Here is a 14,638-nt window from a genome sequence, read left to right as displayed (position 1 = left end):
GAAAGCATAAGAGGAAATGAGGAACCGTCAAAGTCCATCAACCGTGGAATAACCGTTTTACTGGTATGAGGGTCTTTCTGTCTCATTATTATGTGGCAGTGAGTCATTTAGGGGGGACCTAAAGGGAAAGTCCTGCCTCTCGTCCCCTGCGAGAAGTATAGGTGAAAACCATTTAGGCGAGGAGAAGCACGAAGTGGGAGCTGCGAGTCGAGCTCCCCATCTTCACTTCCCACCCGCACCCGCCCGGAGGTCCTGAGGCAAAAAGCACCTAAGGGGTTAAGGGCGGCCGGGGGAGCCCAGCCACCGCCCCTTCCCAGCATCGCCTCCCAGAATCCCTCAGGAACCCAGCCAGTTCCCGCACCTCGCGAGACTCTACCCAGCCCCTTCCCCGAACAGCGATGCGTCCCCGTTCCTAACTCAGGTCGGTGCTAGGCGGAGGACGCCAGAGGGAGAGCGGAAGGGGGCCGCGGGGCACGCCGGGAAGTGTGGTCCACGCCCTTCACACGGCCATATTCTTCCGGAGCGGGGGAGGCCAGAGAGGCCGCTGGGACTACGACTCCCAGCCGTCCTTTCGGTTTGTTTTTGTTCAAAAAAAAAAAACCCCACACTCCCCCTCCTCACTCTTCACACACACTCACACACACCCACGGCAGACACGCACACACCCGGGCGCCGAAGGGAAAGCCGCGTTTCGCCCTCCCGCCCCGCCGCCGGTCCTGTCTCGGTCCCTCAGCAGAGCGGGAAAGCGGAGGCCGGAGCCGTGACCTCTGACCCCGTGGTTATGCGGAGTCGCCGCATTCCTTAGCGATCGCGGGGCAGCAGCCGCTGCCGCCGTGGGCGACTGACGCAGCGCGGGCGCGTGGAGCCGCCGCCGCCCCTCCCCCACCGCCGCTCTCGCGCCAGCCGGTCCCCGCGTGCCCGCCCCTTTTCCCCGGCCGCACCCGAGACCTCGCGCGCCGCCGCTGCCACGCGACCCCCCCCCACCGCCGCCCCAGCCCCGCGCCACCGCCCCAGCCCGCCCAGCCCAGAGGTCCCGCGTGGAGCTGCCGCCGCCGCCGGGGAGGAGGATGAAGGACAAACAGAAGAAGAAGAAGGAGCGCACGTGGGCCGAGGCCGCGCGCCTGGTGAGGCGGGTAGCCGAGGGGGGCTCCGTGGGGCTCGGTGGGGGTGGGCTAGCCGCGCACCCCCCACTGGAGGGGGAGGGGCGAGGCCCTGCCCACCGCGGGAGGGGGCGGGGCCATCTTCCTTTAAGAACGGGACAGCCCCGCAAGGCGCGGGGTGGGGAGCGCTCCGCCGGGATGGGATGTGGCGCCTTTTTCCGCTTGCCCTACCCGCCACCCCCCCCTACCCCCCCCCACCCCCCCACCCCCCGCCCAGCTAAATTCCTGCGGAGGGGCGAGCTGGCAGGCCGGCTCCTCCCCCTCTGGGCAGCGGGGTCCCGCCTCCCCTCCCCCACTATTTGGCAGCGTCTGGGGGTCTGGGGCAGCTTCGTTCATTCACCCGGGGGAGTTGGGTTTCCGGGAAGGGTCGGAAGCTCCTCCCTCGCTTCATGGTGGGTAATGGGGTGGTGCCTTTGACTCCGGGGGTGGAAAAGCGACCCCACATTCAAGGACGCCAGTGGCATTTTGAGCTTTACCAATCTAAACCAGGTGCGTGGAGGGAAGAAAGTGCTTACTCCCAGCTTGAATCCTGAGGAGCGGTTCTCTAACTTTAGTGTCCTGTGGGCGACACCTGAGAGGCGGTTAGTAACGCTCCTCATAGGGCCCTCCATAAGACCTGCTGAGCCTCAGGGTCTGGGATAGAGCCTGGGAATCTGCGCTTTCACCGGCTTACCAGGTGATTGAAACGCAGTGGCTCACGGACCCCACTTTGAGAAACGCTGACTGGGGTGCTTGCCTTCAGAAGCTGGACTGGAAATGGGTACTTTGAGGAGAACTGAATCCACTTTGCAAAGAATGTATGTTGGACAAAGACAAAGTGTCTCTGTTGAGAGACATTGTTCACTGAGGATTAGCAAGGGAGAGCGTAATTTGAGTGTTTGAAGCCGCTTCGTTCAACTGATGGGGGTTGTGAATTTTGTGTTCAGAGCGTCAGAGGACCTGCAGGTGAAATAGCTTCCTTTTGGATTGCACCCACGAAGCTCAGAGACTTTGAGACATACTCGTGTAACATCTGCTGATACCGGTAGTAACAGGTTATACAGTTCCTAAGATCTGTCACACAGGGAGGTTGTGGTGCGGATAGCATAAGTGTCTCTTGACACTCTAGTTTATATGTAATTGTCGTAATTCAGTTTTAATGATGAGTGAAGCTGAGACTTAATTTTCTCTCTTATTTTGAAGTGAGTTTTCTGCGTCAAAGGTGTTGTGCAAAAAAAAAAAAAAAAAAACAAAACCGTATGGGGGGTGGGGTTGAAACAAACCTGAAGTACACCTTTTTCTTTATCGAAGTCTGTAAAAGTTACTGATTTATAAAAACTGAAGGAATTTGGGCTACAGAATTTTCATTGGTGCTTGCTGTCCTCTTCCCTAGTCATTTGTTGCCCAGGGAACAAAAATAGCAATTGTTTGTATGCTGAAGTTTTGTGCTTCAGTTTATTTTGGCCTGGCATGTGAAGTTTGGAGATTTTGAGGTTCCGAAATATTTTTTTTTCCTGATTCAGTCAAAATTGGAAGCTCGGGCTAGTTTTCAGGATCTTGTAGAAATTTCAGGATTTCTCTAATGGTTCTTTACCTGGAAACAAATATAGGCCTGATGGGGAGTGGGAGAGAGCTCTCATTCTCCTGGACGATGAGTTTTGTGTGTTCATTGACATTGTCCTTGGCGTTCCTGTTAATGCGGGTGTTTATGACCCTGGGCACCCAAGGAAATTTGCTTGCCAGAGTTTTACTTGTTAGAGGTAGGTGAAAGTACCTTTAAATCCTATGTTATTTATGTCTTGACAGAATTATAAAATCTGTTTCAAAGTTCTGTTGGCTCTTACTAGTTGACTTTAGGAATTTGGGGTCCACTGTGAAGTCTCTTTAGATTCTCGAATTTACTGTGGTCTGAACTTCAACATCGAGGTTGCTCTTTCTGTTTTATCATTGACTTCAAACCGGATTATCAGAGTAAGTTATTTCTCTTTTTCTTCTAAGGCTCTTCATTAAAAATAGTAATATGAATAGGAATTACCTTGTTTTTGTTTGTTTGTTTGTTTTGTTTGTTTGGAGTTTCTCTCTTGTTGCCCAGGCTGGAATGCAATAGCACCATCTTGGCTCACCGCAAGCTCTGCCTCCCAGGTTCAAGTGATTCTCCTGCCTCAGTCTTCCCTAGTAGCTGGGATTACAGGCATGTGCCACCATGCCCCGCTAATTTTGTATTTTTCGTAGAGATGGGGTTTCTCCATGTTGGTCAGGCTGGTCTTGAACTTCTGACCTCAGGTTATCCGCCCACCTTGGCCTCCTAAAGTGCTGGGATTACAGGCGTGAGCCACCGCGCCTAGTCTATGAATAGGAATTACTTTATGGTGGTGTTATACATGTGAAAAAGGATTTGTGAGACTTTGGGAGGCTGAGGCAGAATAATCACTTGAAGCTAGGAGTTCAAGATGAGCCTGGGCAACATAGACCCGGTCTCTACAACAGCAGAAACAAAATGAGTTGGGCATGGCGGTGCACACCTGTGGTCCTAGCTACTTGGGAGGCTGAGGAGTTGGAGGCTGCAGTGGCCAATGACTGATTGTGCCACTGCACTCCAGCCTGGGTGATAGAGGGAGATCCTGACTCTAAAAAAATAATGAGGTTGGGCGTGGTGGCTCATGCCTGTAATCCCAGCACTTTGGGAGGCTGAGGTGGGTGGATCACAGGGTCAGGAGTTCTAGACCAGCTTGGCCAACATGGTGAAACCCAGTCTCTACTAAAAATACAAAAATTAGCCAGGTGTGGTGGTTCATGCCTGTAATCCCAGCTACTTGGAGGGGTGGGGGGCGCTGAGGCAGGAGAATCGCTTGAACTCGGGAGGTGGAGGTTGCAGAGAGCCAAGGTCATGCCACTACACTCCAGCCTGGGGGACAGAGTGAGACTCCGTCTCAAGAAAAAAAAAAAAAAGGACTCATGAGAATGTGATATGTAATTTGTGTATCTTTTGTGTGTTTTTTGTTTTAGAATTTTCCATTTCTTTGGATGGGACTGGATGGTAGGTAAGGGGGAACTTTTTAAGAGTCCTAGACTGGGCGCGGTGGCTCACGTCTATAATCCCAGCACTTTGGGAGGCTGAAGCAGACGGATCACCTGAGGTCAGGAGTTCGAGACTAGCCTGGCCAACATGGTGAAACCCTGTCCCTACTAAAAATACAAAAATTAGCCAGGCGTGGTGGTGGTGCATGCCTGTAACCTCCGCTACTCGGGAGGCTGAGGCAGGAGAATCACTTGAACCCGGGATGTGGAGGTTGCAGTGAACCGAGATTGCGCCACTGCACTCCAGTGGCAGCAGTGAGACTCCATCTCAAAAACAAAACAAAAGAAAAAAATAGCCCTCTTAATGTTTAAAAAAAGTTTCTGTAACACTGTGTGCTGGAGAATTTGTGAGAGCTTAACACTGGACTGAGAGAAACTTGACCAGGAGGGAACGTAGGACAGTTGAACATTAGAACACCTGAACACTACTCTTCTCTTTGGGCAGGTGAATTTGGACTCCTTGCAATGGCAATTGTATGCACTTCCTTGGGAACACTTTCAGATTGCTCCTGACCCCAGGAGCAATCTGGTGACTAGAGTGTTACTGGGAATCCTTTTAAAAAATTGTTTTTGCAGAGGAAAGAAGATTCTTCTTGAGAATTTCAGTGTAGTATACCCCAGGAGATTGATTTTTGCAGATGTTTAATTATACTGTTGAAAAATAGATACTCTTTCTTTCACACATTTTGTAGTATTGTCTTTTCTAGATGTAAGACGTAGACCTTACGTGGTGGGGTGGATATCTTCCAACTTGTTATGAACAGTTTGTTTGGGAGAAATAGCCAAGGGGATTTCCCTTTAAATTGAGGACCCTAAATGGATTCTCCCTGGCTCTGAGAAACTCTTTGTCGCATGCTTTATCTTTTACTTTGATTCGTGACTGACCAGTTCTTACATCAAACATTTTTTTTCCCCTTTGAAGTAAGAGAAGACTTTTTTTTTTTTTTAATGTAGTCTAGAAAGAGACTAGGAATAGAACACTGCTGACTTGTTCTTATACCAAAAGCTGGAGGCATAAACAGTTTTAATAAAAGTGAATGCTTTGTATCTTTTGATGTAACTTCCCTTTAGAGATTCTGTTTCCCCTGTCTTAAATTCTCAGGCTTTTCTGATTGCTGTTTAAATAATTGGTAGTTACTATTTGAGTCATGCTTGCTTTTCTTTTAAAAAATGCTACAAAAATTCGCTAGCTCAGCTTTCATTTAGTTAGTATCAAAGAAATGATATCTGTGGCAGTGAACATTAGTAGCTTGTTCCAGGGTTTATTGTAGGTTTGTTCAAGTCAGTACTGCCTGTCTTGGCACTTAGGTTCTTGGAATACAAAGGTGGATGAGGTTTGCCCCCTCAGGGCTTATGGTCGTCTGGGGATGGAGAAGGTCCAGACACAGGAACAGAATTTTACTGTAGTCATGATACATGTTATCATAGTTGTATAAATCATAAACAGATATCCCAGTTGCTGCCTCTTGTCCAGTCATAATTATGAATAGTTTCTCCTTTCAACTCTCCTGGTTTGGAAGATAATTGTATGTGTTATGAAACAATGGGGACATTGAAAAGAGACTTTTACTTCTGCCTGGCAGAGATCAGGGAAGGCTTCCTGGAGGAAGGTGCTTTCTGAGCTCAATCTTGAAGGGTAATTAGGAGTTAGGCCAGTCACAGAGGGCATAAGCAGGAGCTGGTGACAACACATAGCAGGAGAGAGAGAGAGAGAGAAAGGGTGAGAGGGAGTGTGTGTATTTGCAAAGTGTGAGAATTAGCTATATCTACAAATTATTGGAACATAAAGTTTGTGGAGTGTCATTGTGGATGGGTAGAGACAGGCAGAGACCAGATTGTGAGGGTTCCATATGTCAGGCCAGTGAGCACCTACTCTGTGCCAGGCACTGTAAGCATTACTTACATTGTCTCTAATCTGTTCAATAACTCTGAGAGGAAGACATCAGTATCCTTCAAAAGAGAACCTAGGTTCAGGTTGGGTTGTAATTTGCCCTAGTTTAGAACGTAAGAATTTGAATCTAACTCTAGATCCTGTTCTTTACCAGTGGGCCAGTGGACTTTGGAAGCTTCAGCTTTTGCAGTATGTGATTAAGGAGCTGTTGAAGGATTTTATTTGCTTTCTATTTTTATTACTATTTTTTGAGACAGAGTCTCATTCTGTCACTGTGGCTGAAGTGCTCTGTCACTGTGGCTGAAGTGCAGTGGCGCCATCACAGCTCACTGCAGCTTCCACTTCGGGGCTCATGATTCTCCCACCTCAGCCTCTTGTGTAGCTGGGATTACAGGCATGCGCCACCATGCCCAGCTAGTTTTTTATATATTTTTGTAGAGACAGGGTTTCACCATGTTGCCCAGGCTGGTTTTGAACTCCTAGGCTCAAGCAATCTGCCCACCTTGGCCTCCCGAAGTGCTGGGATTACAGGTGTGAGACACTTTACCCAGCCATATATTTTTTTAGATTTTTTTTTTTTTTTTTTTTTTTTTTTACTTGAGATGGAGTCTTGCTCTGTCACCCAGGCTGGAGTGCAGTGGCGCGATCTCAGCTCACTGCACTCAGCTTCTCCCGCCTCAGCTTCCCGAGTAGCTGGGACTACAGGCGCCCACCACCATGCCCGGCTAGTTTTTTTGTACTTTTTAGTAGAGACGGGGTTTCACCATGTTAGTCAGGATGGTTTCGATCTCCTGACCTCGTGATCCACCCGCCCCAGCCTCCCAAAGTGCTGGGATTACAGGCGTGAGCCACCGTACCTGGCCCCCATTTTCAGAAATTCTTTAAAGAGATGAGGTTTCACTGTGTTACCCAGGCTGGAGTGCTGTGGCTATACACAGGCAGGATCATGGCCCACTACATCCTGGAGCTCCTGAGCTCAAGTGACCCTCCTGCCTCAGTCTCAGCTGGGACTATAGGTGTGCACCACTGTGCCTGGCCTGTTGAAGGATTTTGGAGTTAAAAGTGATGAGGGCAGGTTTGCTTTGCTGAACATGTAAGTTCTACCACAGCAGGGATTTGGTCTTGTTTACTGTGAATCCCTAGAATTGTGCCTGGCACAAGGTAGGTGTTGCATGTGTTTGTTGATTGAAGGATGACAACAGAGTCAGAATGGATTTGAGGAAAGCAGGACTGGATGGAGGGATAGACATTAAGAGGCTGTTGTGTTGGGTCAGGAAAGAGACTGGTTTTGGGACTTGGGGGACAGATGAGAGAGAAGGATGACACCTGCGTTTCTGAATTAGGTGATTATACAGGCTGTCAATCAAGGTAGGGAATACAGGAAGAAGAGTGGGTCTGGAGAAGAGGTGAATTAGAATTGCCAATTAGATGAATTAAGAGTAGAGCTGAATTAGAGTAGATAATGAAGGGGTACAATCAGTACACAACTGAATATTTGATTCTGAAATTTGGGGGAGACGTCAGGGCTAGAGGTAGAGATTAGATAGTTATCAGAATTTAGGTAGTGGCTGAAACTGAGATGATAATGTTACCCATGGAGAATGGAAAATCTGAAAAGAGAAGCAAAGGATAGGATCATGAGAAATAGGGGTTTTATTTTAGTACCTTCTCCAAACCTTGACTTTAGTGCTGAGGTCTTATGTTCTTCCATAGAGTACCTTCCGCAGCAGACCTGTCAGACAAGATCTTGCACGTCCAGGGTGGTATGGCCGCAGACAGCAGTGTCCTGTCAGACTTACTGCTTTATGTGTTGCTTGTGACAGCAGTACTTGGTTATGGTAGTTAAATGGACTATAAGATGTTAGCTTGATTTGGAGTACCCTCAGTAGCTGCACAGGTAGACAAAGTACAAAGATATTGACAGCTTTTTTCCTCTTTTAGAAGAATAACATATCTAAGAACTCTTAAAGCAAGAGAGCTGCAGTTGCACACTAAGAAAATACTGCAATACTGCCATGACTTGGTTATAGATGATGCTAACATAAATGGGATATTCTGCTTTTCATTGCACCAGTCATGCAGAATCATAGCATCATATTGCCAAATGGCAGAACGTACTGTGGCAGTTAACACCACAGATTAACAACACAGTGGCAAAAAGCACCGTTTAAAAATATGGGTACTTGGTCGGGTGTGGTGGCTCACTTCTATAATCCCAGCACTTTAGGAGGCTGAGGTGGGCAGATCACCTGAGATCAGGAGTTCGCCTGGCCAACATGGTGAAGCTCCGTCTCTACTAAAATACAAAAGCATTGGTGCAGTGATTCTTGGACTTTTATGTGCATAAGAATCACTTGGTAGGTCTGGAATAGGGGCCATGAATTTGCACACATATATATGTATGTATAGGTAGTAATTAAACTTCCTTGGGAAAGAAAATGTGAATGCATTTCTGTCTCATGTTTCTTGTGCAGTGCTATATATTCTGTGGTTTAGCAGTATTAACAGCATCAAGTTAAACCGTAACCAATGTTGCTAAGGTCTCACATACTATACAATGTATGCTGAGAAGATATGCATCCTTAGAATTGAGAATTTGAACATTTCAGTTAATTGCAGTAACTTTCAGTAACTGGATATATGTGTGATTTGATTTCTGAAGTAATTTTAACTGTGGAAAAAGTAAGTTGTCATCAGTGGTACCTCATAGCAGAACTTTAGCCCATGATATATGGGTGGATGGATATAAATGGAAATTGCACACTGAAATTAGGACGTTTATATTTCTTCAGGTTTTAGAAAACTACTCGGATGCTCCAATGACACCAAAACAGATTCTGCAGGTCATAGAGGCAGAAGGACTAAAGGAAATGAGGTTTGTATTGTTCTTGTTGCTTAACGTGAGGGTTTCATAGGACATGTGTCTTTCTGTAGTTGTGTAGTGATATGAGTAAGTAAACGTGTGTATATGTTTGTGCTTCTGTGTCTGATAGTGAAGCAGAACTATCCATTTCCCAAATTGTGTGTCGTCTGAGTGGAGGGGTAGCAGTGGGTGAACATCTATTTGTTTTCATTTAGAGGTGCAGTGGCTTTCCCCATCTCCTTGCTCTTCCTTAAATCTTGGCATAGAGCTTGTTTTTTGTGTAAGGAGGCAGGGCACATTTTCTCTCGTGCTGTTTCAGAAGTTTCAGACCTGATAGCCTCTATTGTACCTAACACTACCCTTTTCTCTATGCTGTATCCCTGAAGTTCTTTCTTTTAGGATAAAAGAACGGTGGTCTCATCAACATAAAAAACCCACTGACTTTTTTCCCCCTACTAATTCCAGTCACATATTATATGAATTTACTAAATTTTGAGGTGACTTTTGTTTTCTAAATTTATGGCATAGTTTTCCTGGAGAAGTAACAAGTTAGAAACATAGAATTGCTGGCCTGAAAGCCAGTGACTATCTTTAATCTTTCTTTTTCCTTATCCTAACTTCAAACTTAAAAAAAAAAAAAGGGGGCTGAGTGTGATGGCCCACGCCTGTAATCCCAGCACTTTGGGAGGCCAAGGCAGGCAGATCACTTGAGGTCAGGAGTTCAAGACCAACCTGGCCAACATGGCAAAACCCATTATCTACTAAAAATACAAAGATTAGCCGGTGTGGTGATGCAGGCCTGTAGCCTGTAGTTCCAGCTTGGGAGGATGAGGCTGGAGAATCGCTTGAACCCGGGAGACGGAGGTTGCAGTGAGCTGAGATTGTACTGCTGCACTCCAGCCTGGGCGACAGAATGAGACTCCGTCTTAAAAAACGAAACAAAACAAAACAAAAAAAAGTCCTTAAATGAGGAAAGAGGAGAGCACTACACAGTCCCTGCCTGGGACTCAGAGCAAACTTCATGTTTTTGCTAGTCAAACTTAGCAAATTGACCTTTTAGGGTCAGAAGGCCCTCACTTTCCTGTTGTCAGTTCAAACATTCTCAAGTTGATGTTTTGTGGGAAGGGAAGATTTAAGATTGTCTACATCACATTTATTTGACTTGTACTTATCCACTGTGTAGTGTTATAATTGTGCTTTATTTTTGTTTTTATGGGCTATTTCCCATCATGCTGCTGTCTGCATTGCTGTTGGACCACTTTGCCTATAGAAGGTAAATGAGTCCCTTTGGGACATATGGAATTGAAAACCTTAACTTGTTTTTGCTTCTTGTTCTTAGAGGAATTATGAAGCAGTCATGGTGGCTCATGATGAGTGAGCAGCTCTGTAATTTGTAGACAGAGGTATAATATGTAGGAGTCACAGAAGAGCTGTGCCAGCATGCTGTTCTCCTTGTAGCAGAGATGCTAGCACACCCACTTGATACTCCAGATTTTGCACAAGGTTTCTTTTAGAGATTGGTTCTTGGTGAAAAATTTTTTAGCATCCAGTGTGTTCCAAGGCAAAATAAGTAATAGTTTTTTAATGGTTTTTTTAGACTCAGAATTTATTTTTAACACTGCATAAATTAGGGCCTCTAGTTCTGAAACATGCGAAGAGGCTTACTTAAGCTATTTATATATTTTTTAACATGCTGGGGAGAGGGAAAAGAGGGTGCACAGGTGACTCCTAGCACTAATATGCTAGTGCCAAACTCAGTTAATATTAATAATGGGCATTTGTTGATTTTTTTGGTAGCTTTTCTATTTTAAGATTCAGTAAGTAGCATCCTTCGCACTGAACTGTCACTGTTTCGCAACCTGCTGTTGTGGTAAGGACCATGAAACAACTGAGTATGCCATTGTTTTAGTTTAATGTTTAAGCATTACTGGGAACTAAATCCACTTGACTGTCTTTTTGCATTTAGGTTTAAATAATTGTTCCCGCGTAGATACAGAATAAAACTCAATCTCCCCACTCCCAACAGAGAAAAAAAACAAATGAAATACTGTTCTTTTTGTTTACTTACTAGAAAATGTTTAACTGGAAAAAAAGTTCTGCTTCTTTTATTGGCAAAGGACCATTGATTTTGTGATTCTTTGTGATAATCTGTGGCAGTTTCTGAGTATGATATGTAAATTGAAATATAGAGGCTAGGAAGCTTTTAATAGTAAAATTTTATTAAAATTTTATTTATTAAAATATAATTTGAAAAAATTGTGTGGTTTTTCTAAATTTCTTGAAAATTTGATTTATATTGTCAAAAAGCACTGAAGAAGTGTTAGGTATGGATTTCAAGTATCACATAATGTTTATTCCAGAGTTCCCTGAGTGTGATTTATGTGAATTTCATTTGGTTATTCTTTTACTATTTTCACAGTGAAATTGTCATGAGATTTTTTCTTTTGTATTTCTTGCTTAGCTTTTTCTCATTTAAGAATGAATTGGAGGGATTAGGTCTTTAGGCAGATGGATTGTATGACCCTCATCCATTCTTTTGTGGTTTTACAGTGGGACGTCCCCTCTCGCATGCCTCAATGCTATGCTACATTCCAATTCAAGAGGAGGAGAGGGGTTGTTTTATAAACTGCCTGGCCGAATCAGCCTTTTCACACTCAAGGTAAGTGATATAAACTCTGTCTTGGTGCATTGATTCTTGGACTTTTAATGTGCATAAGAATCACCTGGTAGGTCTGGAATAGGGGCCATGAATTTGCATTTCTTATGCAGTCACATGACACTGATGTTGTTCTTTTTTTTTTTTTTTTTTGAGACGTAGTCTCGCTCTATCACCCAGGCTGGAGTGCAATGGGGCGAGATCTTGGCTCATTGCAACCTCTGCCTCCCGTGTTCAAGAGATTCTCCTGCCTCAACCTCCCAAGTAGTTGGGACTACGGGCACGTGCTACCACGCCCAGCTAATTTTTAAATTTTTTTAATAGAGACGGGGTTTCGCCATGTTGGCCGGGCTGGCCTCGAAATCCTGACCTCAGGTGATCCACCTGCGTCGGCCTCCCAAAGTGCTGGGATTACAGGCATGAGCCACCACACCTGGCCAGATGCTGTTAGTTGTAAATGGCACTTTGAGGTGTTCGAATATGAATCGGATATTAGAAATTATTTAGTCATAGCAGCTCTTGTCTGTGTGTTCATCTTTGCTTGTCTGTATCTTTGTAGATTGTACAAAATTGAAGCATAACTATGTATGGGGATAATTGCAGATGTGCCTTTTTTTTTTTTTTTTTTTTTTAAATTCTGAGATGGAGTCTCGCTCTGTTGCCCAGGCTGGAGTGCAGTGGTGCAATCTCAGCTCATTGCAACCTCCACCTCCCAGGTTCAAGCAGTTCTGCCTCAGCCTCCTGAGTAGCTAGGATTACAGGCGTGCACTACCATGCCCAGGTAATTTTTGTATTTTTAGTAGAGATGGGGTTTCACCATGTTGGCCAGGCTTGTCTTGAACTCCTGACCTCATGATCTATCCGCCTCAGCCTCCCAGAGTGCTCGGATTACAGGCGTGAGCCACCGCGCCAGGCCACAGATGTGCCTTAATTAGGATTTTGTTGTAGTAATTATGTGTAGAATAAATTACTGGGCAGCTAAAGTAAGACCTACTGTATGGAAAATAACTGAAATGTGAACATAGTTGTGGAAATTCAAAAACTCATTAACATTTACTAAGTGACAGTAATTATAAAGGAAGAGTACTTAAATCAGGTAGAGTTCATAATAAAGCTTAAATAGGGCTGAAATGAACAGGCTAATTATTTTTCCACCATTTGTGATATATATGGCAATCATTTAGACCAGGGGTCTGAAAACATTTTCTGTAAAGGACCAGAAAATCAATGTTTTTCGTTTTGTGGATCATACTGTCTTTGTCTTAAGCACTCAGGTCTGTCCTTGTAGTAGGAAAGCAGCCATACCCAAATGAATGGGCATGGCTGTGTCCCAATAAAAAAAAAAAAAAAAGAGTATTTTGTGTACAGATGTTTGTTTTACTTATGAAAACAGGCTGCAGGTCAGATTTGATTTGGGGCTCTACTTTGCTGACCCCTGATTTAGATATAAGATGACTTGTTGACATTGGAGAAACTGAGAATTTGATGCTGACCCTTTCATTCTTCCATAGTGTGTTATAAATTGTAGCGGTCAGTACAAACTTTTTTCTTTAAGTTTTGTTTTCTTGATGGACTGTATTCAAAATAAATACCTGAACAAATACCAACTATAAAACATGAAGCCATAAAACTTGGTCTTTATATATAAATAAAGTTTGTCTTGTGGTCAGATATCTGCTGTTTTCTATATTGTTTTTATATCCAGTAGTTTGGTCTTCTTTTTCCTTTCAGTTTTGCATACTTTTCTTGTGATTGAGCCTTGGAAGAGACAGAGCCACTGAGCTCAAAACCTAGCTTTGTAGGGTCGGGTGTGGTGGTTCACACCTGTAATCCCAGCACTTTGGGAGGCTAAGGCAGGAGGGTTGCTGAAACTCAGGAGCATGAGACCTTGTCTCTATTTAAAAAAAAAAAAAAGCCTTGCATGGTGGTGTGTGTGCGGTGGTGTGTGTGCTTGTGATCTTAGCTACTCAGGAGGCTGAGGCAGAAGGGTAGCTTGGAGATAGAGGCTGCAGTGAGCTGTGATCACACCACTGCTCTCCAGCCCAGGCCACATAGCAAGACCCTGTCTCAAAACGAAAACCTAGCTTTGTAACTTGGGAGGGATTTAACCCCTCTTTTTGGTGGAATATGCATCCCTGGCATTGAGTCAGTCCTTAATAAATGATAGCCTTTATGATGATCTGAGGTTTATCATCCTTAATTGCCTGTTAATAGCACTTTTCTATTAATGTTATATATTTTTTGAGACAGGGTCTTGTTCTGTCACCTGGGCTGGAGTGCAGTGGCACAATCACAGGTCACTGCAGCCTTGACCTCCTAGGCTCAAGTGGTCCTTCTACCTCAGCCTTCTGAGTAGCTAGGACTGCAGGCACATACCACCATGCCTGGCTAATTTTTTTGTATTTTTTGTGGAAAAGGAGTTTTGCCATGTTGCCCAGGCTAGTCTCGAACTCCTGGGGTCAAGCGATCCACTGACTGTGGCCTCCCAAAGTGCCAGGATTACAGACAGGAGCCACTGCACCTGGCCTATTATTTTTTAATGTAATATTAATTTATATTTTTAGAAACAGGGTCTCACTCTGTTGTCCACAGCTAGAGTGCAGTGGTATAATCATAGCTCACTGTAGCCTTGAACTCCTGGGCTCAAGCAGTAGTGCCACCTCAGCCTCCCGAGTGGCGTACACCACCACCCGGCTAATTTTTAAATTTTTTTGTAGAGATGAAGTCTTGCTATGTTGGTTAAACTGGTCTCAAACTCCTGGCCTCAAGTGATCTTCCCACCACAGCTTCACAAAGCACTGGGATTACAGGTGTGAGCAACCATACCTGGCCCTCTATTATCATATATATAGTGTACTGTTACATATGTTGTAATTATATACAGTTGTAATTATTTAATACATATTATATGTTTATTACAAATATGCCTGTTAATGGTATATTCTATTTTTAAAAGGAAGGATAGTTACTTTTTTCTATGAGTATCTTAAGGGCAGGAACTGAGTTTTATT

General features: G+C 44.7%; 1 protein-coding gene across 9 annotated transcripts in view; it reads left to right on the top strand.

Moving 5' to 3' along the window:
• The first annotated feature begins 559 nt into the window (after positions 1 to 559).
• LOC105496187 (ASXL transcriptional regulator 1) overlaps positions 560 to 14,638 on the top strand; it is a 75,910-nt gene continuing 61,831 nt past the window's right edge. For 2 of the 9 annotated variants that reach the window (XM_071079527.1, XM_071079528.1), the window contains exons 1-4: positions 560 to 1,124; positions 8,901 to 8,983; positions 10,155 to 10,244; positions 11,522 to 11,630. In XM_071079527.1, coding sequence (XP_070935628.1) covers positions 1,068 to 1,124; positions 8,901 to 8,983; positions 10,155 to 10,244; positions 11,522 to 11,630 — 339 coding nt within the window. In that variant the 5' untranslated portion in view covers positions 560 to 1,067. Of the gene's footprint in view, positions 1,125 to 8,900; positions 8,984 to 10,154; positions 10,245 to 10,273; positions 10,842 to 11,521; positions 11,631 to 14,344; positions 14,438 to 14,638 lie in introns of those variants that run through there. The other 7 variants (XM_071079524.1, XM_071079522.1, XM_071079529.1 and 4 more) reach the window with 6 other exon arrangements.

The sequence above is a fragment of the Macaca nemestrina genome, chromosome 15 (genome assembly GCF_043159975.1).
Source record: "Macaca nemestrina isolate mMacNem1 chromosome 15, mMacNem.hap1, whole genome shotgun sequence".
Taxonomy (NCBI): Eukaryota; Metazoa; Chordata; class Mammalia; order Primates; family Cercopithecidae; genus Macaca; species Macaca nemestrina.
Note: the sequence above shows the minus strand (reverse complement) of the source record. Positions and strands in the feature narration are given on the sequence as shown.